Source organism: Primulina huaijiensis, unplaced genomic scaffold, assembly GCF_012295235.1.
Source record: "Primulina huaijiensis isolate GDHJ02 unplaced genomic scaffold, ASM1229523v2 scaffold42383, whole genome shotgun sequence".
Classification (NCBI taxonomy): Eukaryota; Viridiplantae; Streptophyta; class Magnoliopsida; order Lamiales; family Gesneriaceae; genus Primulina; species Primulina huaijiensis.
In genome coordinates this window covers 1-13813 of record NW_027360165.1, presented here as the reverse complement: position 1 = coordinate 13813, position 13813 = coordinate 1, and the positions used below count along the sequence as shown (strand labels likewise).

At 33.1% G+C, this 13813-nt stretch overlaps 3 protein-coding genes across 3 annotated transcripts; all 3 read left to right on the top strand.

Annotated features, from left to right (window-relative positions):
* The first annotated feature begins 1759 nt into the window (after positions 1-1759).
* LOC140969581 (pentatricopeptide repeat-containing protein At1g74600, chloroplastic) lies at positions 1760-4172 on the top strand. Its single transcript, XM_073430973.1, has one exon. The coding sequence runs from the start codon at positions 1793-1795 to the stop codon at positions 3791-3793; it is 2001 nt and encodes a 666-aa protein (XP_073287074.1). The 5' UTR covers positions 1760-1792; the 3' UTR covers positions 3794-4172.
* A 2660-nt stretch (positions 4173-6832) lies between these two features.
* LOC140969580 (1,4-dihydroxy-2-naphthoyl-CoA synthase, peroxisomal-like) lies at positions 6833-8664 on the top strand. The gene is made up of 6 exons (XM_073430972.1): positions 6833-7201; positions 7343-7465; positions 7560-7847; positions 7961-8056; positions 8145-8267; positions 8360-8664. The coding sequence occupies exons 1-6, from the start codon at positions 6947-6949 to the stop codon at positions 8474-8476; spliced, it is 1002 nt and encodes a 333-aa protein (XP_073287073.1). The 5' UTR covers positions 6833-6946; the 3' UTR covers positions 8477-8664.
* A 3842-nt stretch (positions 8665-12506) lies between these two features.
* LOC140969583 (1,4-dihydroxy-2-naphthoyl-CoA synthase, peroxisomal-like) lies at positions 12507-13807 on the top strand (the record flags this gene model as incomplete). Its single annotated transcript, XM_073430975.1, has 5 exons — positions 12507-12868; positions 13010-13132; positions 13227-13514; positions 13615-13710; positions 13799-13807. Coding segments are annotated over exons 1-5 (771 nt in total), but the record flags the coding sequence as incomplete, so codon positions are not given.
* Between the last annotated feature and the right edge of the window lie 6 nt (positions 13808-13813).

Here is a 13813-nt window from a genome sequence, read left to right as displayed (position 1 = left end):
ACCCACAAATCAACACTGTGATAATGTGTTGTGTCTGCGTGTCTTCAACACTCTACACAACACAACAATATGACTTGACTTAAGCATTTGATTTCTCCGATGTAAATCTTCAATTCTCATGCTTTCTCTCATGTGGTGTCTCTCTCTTTCGCACCTCTATACACAAGAAACAATATTTGATTATTTATAAGCTTCATTTGCCCTAGATTATATTCCATTAAATGAATGATACAAAATATGGAAATCAGAGTTTTATTAAAAATAAATCTTTTAAATAATAATATCATATCTAGAATTTTTGTCATAATATATGTAGTCTAGAAAGACAAAACTCTATGATTTAATAAATACAATATTGTCAAAAGCAAAACATAATTAATAAATAAATTATGTTTCTTTCAATCTCTATTTTTTTTGTCTTTCTAGACAAAAAACTAAAAATTTTAATCAGTTGAACTCTCATGAGTTAACATGCAACTCACAATTTAGCTACCCTGCATTTGAAAACATATCTCCTCCTGAATTAGATCATGTTACGTTCGATTTTGTTAGCAATGTTGAAAACACGGGACTAGAACAACCATTTATTCATCAATAGGAACACTAATGACACTAACAAAATTAACCAGAGAGAGCAACAAAAAAAAGAAAACCAACTAGACCAACTACAAAACATCTCCTTCAAGCTGCATCTCCTGGTTCACAATGGTCAGAATCAGCAAACTCAGACATTTTTGCAACAGTTTCAACATCTTCATTTCCTTTTTTTTTTGTCCAGAATGGACAACTACATCAAGAAGCAACTGAAAGTTTGCCATAGACATTGTAGATCGTAGCAATGTCTCGCAATCCGTGATCATAAGCCGTAATAATTCAACACACGACACTACGACCACCAGTTCCAACAAATTTCATTCGGATTATTTCATTCTCAACCAAATCTTGAATAAACTTGATGCCAATGTATTTTGTACGATAATGTTGCACTGGATTTTTTGAAATGTCAATTGCACTCGAGATACACAACCATGGCACCAATAACATATCACATGCATCCGAAGAGACACAATTGTTGATTAGATTAAACAATCAAGATCTCATTGTGGAAACCATAATCATCTACCATTTAGTTCATCCACAAGAGTTGTGAACAACAGCTACCAGGTACCACATATTCAGATTCAGCAGTTGAAAGAGATACACAATTTTGCTGATTTACCATGGCACCAATAACATATCACATGCATACTTGGGAGAGACACAATTGTTGATTAGATTAAACATGTTTATGTCCACAGAAAGTGAAAATGGCATTGAGTGCATTTGAATTGAAGTTCGAAATCTGTAGTTCATCGGTCGTGCATGCACTTTCTAGTTTAACAAAATTGTGGTCATCTTCATCAACAATCTTTGATGGAGTCCAACCATCTATAACACGTTGACATGCACTTTTTTCAATGGATTTGATGTAGACCATCGTCCTAACTTTCCAAAGTGTATAGTTGGATCCATCTAGAATCGGTGATCGTAGTTTCGTGTTGACAATTGACATGTCCATAGTACTTTTTCTCGTTAAAGTAAAAATAACCAGAATCTCACTTAGTAACGTAAGTGTTGGTTCTGATATGACTTAAAAGTGGTTGTACGACATAAAAGTATTTTATAAATGATTGGACATCTAGTGTTGGATATACCACTTCAAAAGTTTATATTTTTAAAAATTATATAGAATCAAATTTTAAATTTGGCCATTAGAGGGGGAATTTGCATTTTGCAACTCTTTTTATGACCGATGAAATGTCAAAACTTGCTGTTTTCCTTTGGCAGAGTGACAACAAAATGCTCTTACAAATGCAAACCTGTCGATTCAGTCCATTTTTCTCTACCCTTGCACACACTTTGCCACAATAGTAATGGGAATTTTAATATTTACTCCAATAATAGAATCATTACTGACTTATTAAAATCCGGATCTTTACATATTGCATTCAAGATGTTTGATGAAATGCGGGAGCGTGATGTAATCACGTGGAACATTATGATTTCAGGGTACTATCGTTTTGGGTTCTCGAAGGAATCTTTGGTTCTTTATAAACGAATGGTTGGCTCGGGCATGGTGGAAAATTCATCGACATTTTCAACCGTTCTAAGTTTGTGTAGCTCCAAGAGGTTATACGGAGAAGGACCTGTAGTTCATTGTAGAGTTATTGTTCTTGGGTTTAGTTTGAACTTGTACATAGGCTCCGCCCTTGTCGATCTTTATTTGAAAATGGGTCGTTCTGATACTGGTTTAAGATTGTTTGGTAGCTTACCAGAGAGAAATTTGGCCACTTGGAATGTTGTGTTACGTGGGGTTTGTGATACACGAAGATCGAAGGAGTTGTTAAGATTGTATGATGAAATGAAATTAGATAATGTGGAACCGAATGGGCTCACGTTTTGTTATTTGATTCGGGGGTGTGGATATGAGAGGTTTCTTGATGAGGGAATGCAGCTGCATTGTTTGGTTATCAAAAATGGAATGGTGAATTCAAATTTGTTTCTAGCCAATTCTTTGGTTGACTTTTACTCTGCTTGTGGGAGTTTCATCGATGCATGGAAATCATTTAAGTGTATCCCACCCGAAGATGTGATTTCCTGGAATTCCATGGTTTCTGTTTGTGCAGGTAATGGTTACTCCATCGATGCTATTGAAATCTTTCAGCAAATGCAGCGTTTTGGTAAGAAGCCATCAGTTTCTTCATTCTTAGAATTCTTGAAGTTATCCAGTGCAACAAAGAGTATAATGTTAGGGAAACAAATTCATGGTTCCGTTTTGAAGTTAAATTTGGACAGTACACTTGTTCAATCTTCTTTGATCGATATGTATGGAAAATGTGGAGATATCGAGAGCTCGGTTGCTATATTTGAGAGTGTTCCAGAGAGAACTCTCGAGTGTTGTAACTGTCTTATGTCATCTTTACTGAGATTTGGTCTCACAGAGGACGTGATTGAATTGTTTGGTCTGATGGTTGATGAAAAAATTGGATATGATGAGGCTAGTCTTTCTACAACTTTGAAAGCACTATCGATATCAACATTTGCTAGCGCAGCAAGCTTTGGTTTGCTGCATTGTTGCTCTATAAAGTCGGGTTTCGAATATGACATTACAGTCTCTTGCTCTTTGATTGATGCATACTCTAGATTAGGTGGTGTTAAATTTTCTCGGCAGGTTTTTAATCAAATTACTTCCCCAAATGTTATCTGTTTTACATCAATCATTAGCGCACTAGCACGAAATGGATTTGGATTTGAGTGCCTTGAAATGTTTGACACAATGATCCAAAATGGTCTTAAACCAGACAAAGTTACATTTTTGAGCGTATTAACGGGTTGCGGCTATTCAGGACTTGTTGACGAGGGAAGATCCGTCTTCCATGCAATGAAAACTCGATATGGTCTACATCCAGAGAGACAGCATTATTCCTGTATGGTTGATCTTCTTGGCCGTGCAGGTTTGGTAAACGAAGCAGAAAAGTTACTCAAAGATACACCTTGGCAGGTTGATGCCATAATTTGGAGTTCGATCTTGAGGAGTTGCACGATTCATCACAACGAACAAGCGGGAAAAAGAGCTGCAAAAATCTTGATTGACCTTGAGCCAGAGGACCCTGCTCTCTGGTTACAAGCATCAAACTTTTATTATGAAATTGGGGATTTTGAAACTTCAAAAGAGTTCCGGGAGGTTGCTGTGGCAAGAAAGATGAGAAAGGATATAGGTCAAAGTTATATTGAGGTTCTTGATCATGGCTAGCACTCCAGAAACATCCGATTCTTAGCTCGAGATTCGCACAAGAATACCTAGATGGTTTCATGCTTTATGCATGCTAAACTTCAGCCATGGCGGATTGCCGCATTTGCAGTGGTATTTGTTTATGCGCTGAAATTGAGCAATTCAGGCATATCTGAATCAAGCAATTTGTTTAGACTGTATTCCAATGCACAAGCATGGATGATAATGTGAAGAAGAACTCCGCCGCAATGATGGGAAATGCATCAAAGCCATGCATTAATTTTACTTCACTTATGTTTAGCTCAAGTATTTCGACCACCGAGAATAATATTTTGGTAATATTAAATTTCTAGAAAATTTTGTATTTTTTGAAGATATTTTTCACCTCAGAAATATAATTATACCTATTCATTGTACCTGAACCGGTCCATATTCACCCTTCATAAATTTGGCTCAATCTCGACTTCCAATTCATTAATTCCCACGGTTTGTTATTTGATATTATTCATATTTATTTAAATTATGAAAAAAAAATTATTTGATATTATTCATATTTATATTTTGTTGCTAATGTAAGCTGTTGTATAATCCGTATTTACCTTACCTATGTTGTTGGAATCAGAGAATGTACGTAATTGGCCGCCGTTATTAAAATAATTTATGTTACCAATTTCATAACTTTTTCTAGAAATTATTATGATACTTAACTGCACGATTGATTTATGCTATGTATGGATTATGATGAATTTGTTGGTCATAAAATTCTCAAAATTTTCTTCTTTTGTTCTTTAAATTGATTAATTAATAAAAAAATTGGAGATTATTTTTTATCAATTACAATCATTAGCTCATATGATCGGTTAAAAATGCGTAAAAATTATATTATCTTATTTCAGCAGTGTGAAAACTTTAAGTTGAACAAAGATCTCTAAAATGTAAGAGCTTAATTAACACAAAAAAAGTATGTAGACTTTTTATCATGTACTTTTCAATCAGCCATCACACAAAAAAATGTTCGCACCAAAATAAAATTCCGTTTAAACTAACCAATTTAACCACATTCAACATAAAGAAATCTATAAAATCAAATATCATATATCAGAATCAAATTCAAAATTGCAAAAACTATATTATTAAATGCATGCATTAAAATTAAATGCATCATCTAGCAAAAGAGGGAAGACAGCTTGAAAATTGAAAAATAGTATAAAAAAACTTACTAACATGTTTGTTATTAAATTAAAATTAAATTAAAATTTGACAGTTTATACTTAGATATATTTTTGTTGGACGAGATTACCTAAACATTTTGACTAAAAATCCTGCCGGACAATTACCCAATTTTGTCCATTTCTCCGCCCATTATATATGTAGCATGACCTGATATTTGATCAGATGAATGTGTTATAAGTTGACCCAATTTTTTCTTTTTCTTTTATTTTTTTGGAAGGAAAAAATCTAAGATTATTCTATTTAGTATGTTGCAAAATTATTGGAGAGAGATATGAAACGACGAGGAAAGCGAGAGTGGCAGCTAAATGTGATGATGGGTGAAAGATAAAGAACATAATTTATTTAATTGTTTGGGTCAAAATCGGTTGTCTATGCTTGAAATTTCTGCTTATTTCAAAAATAAAATAAATTGCAATCAGGGCAGCGTACATGTAATAAATTAGTGAATATATATGAAATTAATGATATGGTAAAAGCTAGGGAAATTTTATTTAAAATGAGATAAATATTATTCCAAAGAAATTGGTTTTTAAATTCCAACTTTATTTTATTTGAATGTCAACATAATATTTTTGGATTTTCTTACTCGTTACTTTTATAATATAAAAAAAATTCTTGTAAATATATTTTTTATTTATCTATATAATTATTTTACTAACACATCATTAAGTTAAATAAAATTAATTATAATTTCTAATTAAAATATATTAATAATATTACACACGTTAATTATTATATGATCGTGTAAAATTTACGTAGGATTAATCATGTGTATATATGTATATATATATATAAGATTCATGTAAAAAATGTGGAATTGGAAATATGGCTCCTAACTATCACCAACGGTCAATTTAGCCTCTAACTCGACTCTCCAATTTTATTTTCCCAAAAACTACTGACTTTTTTTGACACAAAATAATATTTAAAGCCTCCCTATAGAGAATGAAGCATGGACAAAACATTTTCCATGAAATTAATCTATCAAATCGCCATTTTTGAATGGAATAATTATTATAATCAAGAAAAAATTAAAGCAGCATGATTCTTGTTTCATTTTATTTGTTAAATGCCATAATAATTAGAAAATAAATACAAGCAACGCCATTCTTGACCGATTATAGTTAAAGACGTTCGTGCCATAGAATATAAAAATGTATATATTCAAAAATCAAAGCCAAAAAACAGAATATGAATGATTGAAGGGTGTATCACATTGATATCATATACAGAATTTTGACGTGATAAATATTCATTACAGTGTTAGCACGGGTTGAGGTGACGTCCGTATATTGAATATACAAGACGTCACATTAACGATACTCATATAAAAATTTTTTGTGAGTGTTCACCATATCAAAACTAATCATATGCATTAATTTAATTTGTACCTATCTTATTTGTACTTGAAGTTTCATACGGAAATTAAATGTTATTTTATTGAATTTCAGAAGTAATATATGAATGGTTTCTTGGTATTTATGTACTTGCAAAGAGGACTAACAACAACATTAATTCTAAATCTTTGACTAACTGTGTTTCAATCCTAGCATGCTTGACTGCTTGTGCTTCCTATTTTGACTGGAGAGAGTTGCGCCAAGCAGCATGCTTGGAAATTTAATTTAAAATTGTAAAAAATAAAAAGAACACCATTTGTGAATATTGACCTTACCTTATTTTACATTATTGTTATGAAAATTATAAAATAATTTATTCATTAATAAAAAAAAAATAGGCATGGACAATTTTGGATTTTCACTCGAATTATTGTAGGCTTGTCAAAATTATCTTATCTCCTCCTCAACCTCTATATAAACCTTCCAACACTCCAAAACCGAACACAACACAAACACAAATCCTCCAAAGTTCCAGTCCTCTGCTTTTCGAATTCCCAGGCATTCAGAGTCATTTGGAGACCTACTTCTCGGAGAATATACAGCAATGGAAGGGATGACACAGAAGGATCTCGACCTTGTTAACAGGAGAATGGCCTCTGTTTCCGGGCATTTCACTCCAGCTGCAGAGAGCGGGGGCATTGCCATGTCGAGCTGCAGCGGAAGATTGAACGATTCCTACCATCGTGTGCACGGAGAAGTCCCAGGTTTTATCCCGGAATGGAAGCAAGTACCCGATGAGTCTGGGAAGCCGTTCACTGATATCATCTACGAAAAGGCCGTCGGAGAAGGCATTGCCAAGGTACTTTTTCTTTAAATACGTACACCAGAAATCAAGATTTTCAGAGAATATGGGTATTTTTGCCATCAATGTTTTTGTTGATTCCTCAAGTTATTACCTGGGTGGGTGTGTTTTTAACCCTGCATTTTTTGTGGGCACCAGATAACAATTAACAGGCCAGAGAGGAGAAACGCATTCAGGCCTCACACGGTGAAGGAGCTCATGCGGGCATTCAATGATGCCAGGGACGATACCACTATCGGGGTCATTATTTTCACTGGAAAGGTATAAAAAAAATAGAAAACCAATGCAATTTATTGTGTAATAGATTAGTTAATATTTTGATCAACCATATTTTGAAACTGGCAAAACTTTACAGGGCACACAAGCCTTTTGCAGTGGAGGTGATCAATCATTCAGAGGCAAAAATGGATACTCCGACTACGACAATTTCGGTCGCCTGAACGTCCTAGATTTACAGGTGCAAATTCGTCGTCTCCCAAAGCCCGTGATTGCGATGGTTGCTGGCTACGCTGTCGGGGGTGGACATGTGCTCCATATGGTTTGCGACATGACAATTGCAGCAGATAATGCTGTTTTTGGCCAGACAGGACCAAAGGTTGGAAGCTTTGATGCTGGCTACGGAGCTTCTGTTATGGATCGTTTGGTAAGTTTTGAAACTCGATAGATTTCTGATATTGCAATCTGAAGACTGGGAGACGATGCAATAACAAGTAGTGGGATCCTTCATTTCCTAACTAATGGTGTGAATCTGATTAGGTTGGACCAAAAAAAGCTCGTGAAATGTGGTTCATGGCAAGATTTTACAATGCCGCGGAAGCTGATAAAATGGGACTGGTCAATAAAGTTGTCCCAGTAAGTGCAGCTCCACGTTGTGATAGAACTCTCCTTTGATCACTTCTTACACATTATTCACTTACAAGAAACTACATATATTTTGCAGCTGGAAAATTTGGAAGAGGAGACAATCAAATGGTGCAGAGAAATCATGAGGAACAGCCCAATGGCAATTCGTGTCCTCAAATCGGCTCTCAACGCAGTCGACGACGGTCACTCTGGACTTCAGGTACGTAGTAAACTTCTTTCTTGAAGAGGCATCGAATAATTTCTTGAAAATATGATTTATATAGTAATAAAATATAATTTCTTGCGTTACAGCAAATTGCTGGAGATGGGACTCTTTTGTTTTATGGCACTGAGGAAGGTGCAGAGGGGAAGAACTCATACTTGCAACACAGGAAGCCTGACTTCTCCAAATTCCCCCGTCTTCCTTGATTTCATTTATATTTTCATATTATATTGGGAAACAATAAGATTGTACTTTGAAGACAGAACAATTAAACATGTTCGTTCTGTCTTCTTAAGCAATAAACTTTCCGATTTCACCAAATTAATTGTTTCATCATTTGTTTTATATTACGGTTATAATAAACTTGATGGAGTTGTTTTGAGCCTTTTCTAAATCTTTGGATAAAATAAAGAAAAATATATTTATTAAATTAAATAAAGCAAAAGCATACTCATATTATTTGTTAAGGGTAAAATCATATTTTTAACGATTAAAAAAGTTATCAGCCAACTCATATATGCGGGTTTAAGTGATAAAAATTTATCATATCTTTAAATAATTTTTTTGGATTGAATAATCTGAAATAATAAGCATATGTTTGTAGATTAGGTCTCTTGTGAAAAGGTCTAGGTCGTATTTTGTGAGACGAATATCTTATTTGGGTCATCCATGAAAAAGTATTACTTTTTATGCTAGGATTATTATCTTTTATTGTGAATATCGGTGATCAACATGGTAATGAGTATAAATCATATATTTTAGATCGGATTAGTTGATACTGGTGAATTTTTTTTATAAATATCCCTATTTATTTTTCTTCCCTTTCAACTTAAGATTGAAATATTATAATAACAAAATATTATTTTAAAAGTACCAATAAAAACATAAAATGAAATATCCATTTTGGAATGACATGTCACACCAAAAATCTTTCCAATTTACCCTAGCGTTTTACATAAATAGATATTTTATTCTGGATAATATTATTTATACTTCATAATTTGTTAACCATGTTCCAATATATCTTTTTATCTAATTAATTTTTAATATTACCCACCCTAAATTTTTTCTTATATTATAATTATAATAAACTCGTTCTTTAATTAATATAATTCAAAATAGAAATTAAATTTTGATAGAACACATAAATTTGATTTAATCTCAATTTAATCGTTAATTTTGAATTAAACATAGTTTGTTTAATTTGATGTATATTGTTCTCTAAGTATTTTAAACCTCGCTACTTTAATTATTTAAAATTTTAAGATTAATAAAATTTTGGTAAATCGAAATTTTGTATACTCCAATATTTTTTATGTATTTATTAAAAAAAAATTAACCAAAATTTTATGTACTCCTGCTAAAACTCCGGATAAAAGACCAAAAATGGAGAAATGATCAATAGAGTGTTGCTAATAAAAAATATCTAAAATTCATATAGAAAGTAAAAATTCAGCATTAGCTTATTCCATAAAACCTTTCGCGCTTATTTCAATAGACATCATTTAAGTCTCTATCGGTCTGCCGATTTCAGTTTGGGAAGCCGTCGCTGAAATTTGACTTAATAATTCAAGACTCGGAATCTCTTCTACGCTATACGAACCACATACATTATTTATCCAATATTGACAAGAGAAATAAAGTCCTACTTATATTTACAAGCACACACATAAAGATTTTATATGATCTATTTTATGGACATTGGTACTAAGTCTTATGCTCACAATTGTATCAATCTTCACTGATTTTAGTGTGAGTATTTGTAATTGACATAAAGAATTTTTTTTGGCAGATTTATTTGAGTTTGTTAAAGTTGAAGTGCTAAGAGTTTTAAAGTTGAAGTGCTAAGAGTTTCAATAACACAATTGATAAGTCTTGCTTGAGTGGGCAGTCGCAATTTTTGTAACTATCAAAATCTTTTATAAATTAATCTGGAAATAGAAGAATGAAAGTCATATATAAGAATTTCATCATTCGAACTTCCATGAAATATGTGGTATTACTTTTCTACATTTCATTTATTGTCTATTGTTTTAGTTTGCTGATTTTACGAAGCTTTGGTTCACTAAGTTTGGTTGGAATTTTTCTGCATTGATTATTCAAGTAGTCTGTTGCACTTAGAAGATCGATATTTGATATTGATTACTAACATCACTTGAGATCTTTTAAGAAAAAAAAGAAAAAATTTTTGAGGTGTTTATTCACTCTCATCTAAACACCTCCATTGACCTTAACAAAAAAGTTAATGTAAGGGTAAACTTGTCTAATATCTGACTAATTAGATAAGGTGTAGTGTATTAACACTTTTTGGAGCATAAATAACACTTCTATTTCTATGAAGTGTACTGTGAATCAAAAAATGACAACGACAACAGTGGTTTTGCATTAATGAGCTACAGTCAAATGTTGAACGAGCAATTGCAAAGAACATTATAAATAGAGGATGCCAAGAAAAGCTTCTTACGACGAAACATGATTTGACATACATTCGAAAAAAATTTCAAGCTTGCATTCTCTGAAAAATTTCTGAGCACCCTTCATATTCATATCAACTGCTGTTCAATATTCATCAACTCAAAGAACATCTATGAGATAATCAAGGATCAACTAGGGCTTTTATCAACTACTCAATTGTTTTAGTCAAGACCGTTGAGGAGTTGCTCGATTGTTGAATATAAGGATTCATTCTTTCTATATATTTGTGTTGTATTGATTGTGAAACTTATTGTCTCGATTGTTGTTGAAAGTTAAGGAGTTTCAATTTAGGCAGCGAATAAGTCCTAAAGTTGAAACGATTTGTTACATAGAAATGTAAAACCAAAGTCTTCTTNGTACATGTAATAAATTAGTGAATATATATGAAATTAATGATATGGTAAAAGCTAGGGAAATTTTATTTAAAATGAGATAAATATTATTCCAAAGAAATTGGTTTTTAAATTCCAACTTTATTTTATTTGAATGTCAACATAATATTTTTGGATTTTCTTACTCGTTACTTTTATAATATAAAAAAAATTCTTGTAAATATATTTTTTATTTATCTATATAATTATTTTACTAACACATCATTAAGTTAAATAAAATTAATTATAATTTCTAATTAAAATATATTAATAATATTACACACGTTAATTATTATATGATCGTGTAAAATTTACGTAGGATTAATCATGTGTATATATGTATATATATATATAAGATTCATGTAAAAAATGTGGAATTGGAAATATGGCTCCTAACTATCACCAACGGTCAATTTAGCCTCTAACTCGACTCTCCAATTTTATTTTCCCAAAAACTACTGACTTTTTTTGACACAAAATAATATTTAAAGCCTCCCTATAGAGAATGAAGCATGGACAAAACATTTTCCATGAAATTAATCTATCAAATCGCCATTTTTGAATGGAATAATTATTATAATCAAGAAAAAATTAAAGCAGCATGATTCTTGTTTCATTTTATTTGTTAAATGCCATAATAATTAGAAAATAAATACAAGCAACGCCATTCTTGACCGATTATAGTTAAAGACGTTCGTGCCATAGAATATAAAAATGTATATATTCAAAAATCAAAGCCAAAAAACAGAATATGAATGATTGAAGGGTGTATCACATTGATATCATATACAGAATTTTGACGTGATAAATATTCATTACAGTGTTAGCACGGGTTGAGGTGACGTCCGTATATTGAATATACAAGACGTCACATTAACGATACTCATATAAAAATTTTTTGTGAGTGTTCACCATATCAAAACTAATCATATGCATTAATTTAATTTGTACCTATCTTATTTGTACTTGAAGTTTCATACGGAAATTAAATGTTATTTTATTGAATTTCAGAAGTAATATATGAATGGTTTCTTGGTATTTATGTACTTGCAAAGAGGACTAACAACAACATTAATTCTAAATCTTTGACTAACTGTGTTTCAATCCTAGCATGCTTGACTGCTTGTGCTTCCTATTTTGACTGGAGAGAGTTGCGCCAAGCAGCATGCTTGGAAATTTAATTTAAAATTGTAAAAAATAAAAAGAACACCATTTGTGAATATTGACCTTACCTTATTTTACATTATTGTTATGAAAATTATAAAATAATTTATTCATTAATAAAAAAAATAGGCATGGACAATTTTGGATTTTCACTCGAATTATTGTAGGCTTGTCAAAATTATCTGATCTCCTCCTCAACCTCTATATAAACCTTCCAACACTCCAAAACCGAACACAACACAAACAAATCCTCCAAATTTCCAGTCCTCTGCTTTTCGAATTCCCAGGCATTCAGAGTCATTTGGAGACCTACTTCTCGGAGAATATACAGCAATGGAAGGGATGACACAGAAGGATCTCGACCTTGTTAACAGGAGAATGGCCTCTGTTTCCGGGCATTTCACTCCAGCTGCAGAGAGCGGGGGCATTGCCATGTCGAGCTGCAGCGGAAGATTGAACGATTCCTACCATCGTGTGCACGGAGAAGTTCCAGGTTTTATCCCGGAATGGAAGCAAGTGCCCGATGAGTCTGGGAAGCCGTTCACTGATATCATCTACGAAAAGGCCGTCGGAGAAGGCATTGCCAAGGTACTTTTTCTTTAAATACGTACACCAGAAATCAAGATTTTCAGAGAATATGGGTATTTTTGCCATCAATGTTTTTGTTGATTCCTCAAGTTATTACCTGGGTGGGTGTGTTTTTAACCCTGCATTTTCTGTGGGCACCAGATAACAATTAACAGGCCAGAGAGGAGAAACGCATTCAGGCCTCACACGGTGAAGGAGCTCATGCGGGCATTCAATGATGCCAGGGACGATACCACTATCGGGGTCATTATTTTCACTGGAAAGGTATAAAAAAAATAGAAAACCAATGCAATTTATTGTGTAATAGATTAGTTAATATTTTGGTCAACCATATTTTGAAACTGGCAAAACTTTACAGGGCACACAAGCCTTTTGCAGTGGAGGTGATCAATCATTCAGAGGCAAAAATGGATACTCCGACTACGACAATTTCGGTCGCCTGAACGTCCTAGATTTACAGGTGCAAATTCGTCGTCTCCCAAAGCCCGTGATTGCGATGGTTGCTGGCTACGCTGTCGGGGGTGGACATGTGCTCCATATGGTTTGCGACATGACAATTGCAGCAGATAATGCTGTTTTTGGCCAGACAGGACCAAAGGTTGGAAGCTTTGATGCTGGCTACGGAGCTTCTGTTATGGATCGTTTGGTAAGTTTCGAAACTCGAAAGATGTTTTCTGACTGAGAGACGATGCAATAACAAGTAGTGGGATCCTTCATTTCCTAACTAATGGTGTGAATCTGATTAGGTTGGACCAAAAAAAGCTCGTGAAATGTGGTTCATGGCAAGATTTTACAATGCCGCGGAAGCTGATAAAATGGGACTCGTCAATAAAGTTGTCCCAGTAAGTGCAGCTCCACGTTGTGAGAGAACTCTCCTTTGATCACTTCTTACACATTATCCACTTACAAGAAACTACATATATTTTGCAGCTGGAAAATTTGGAA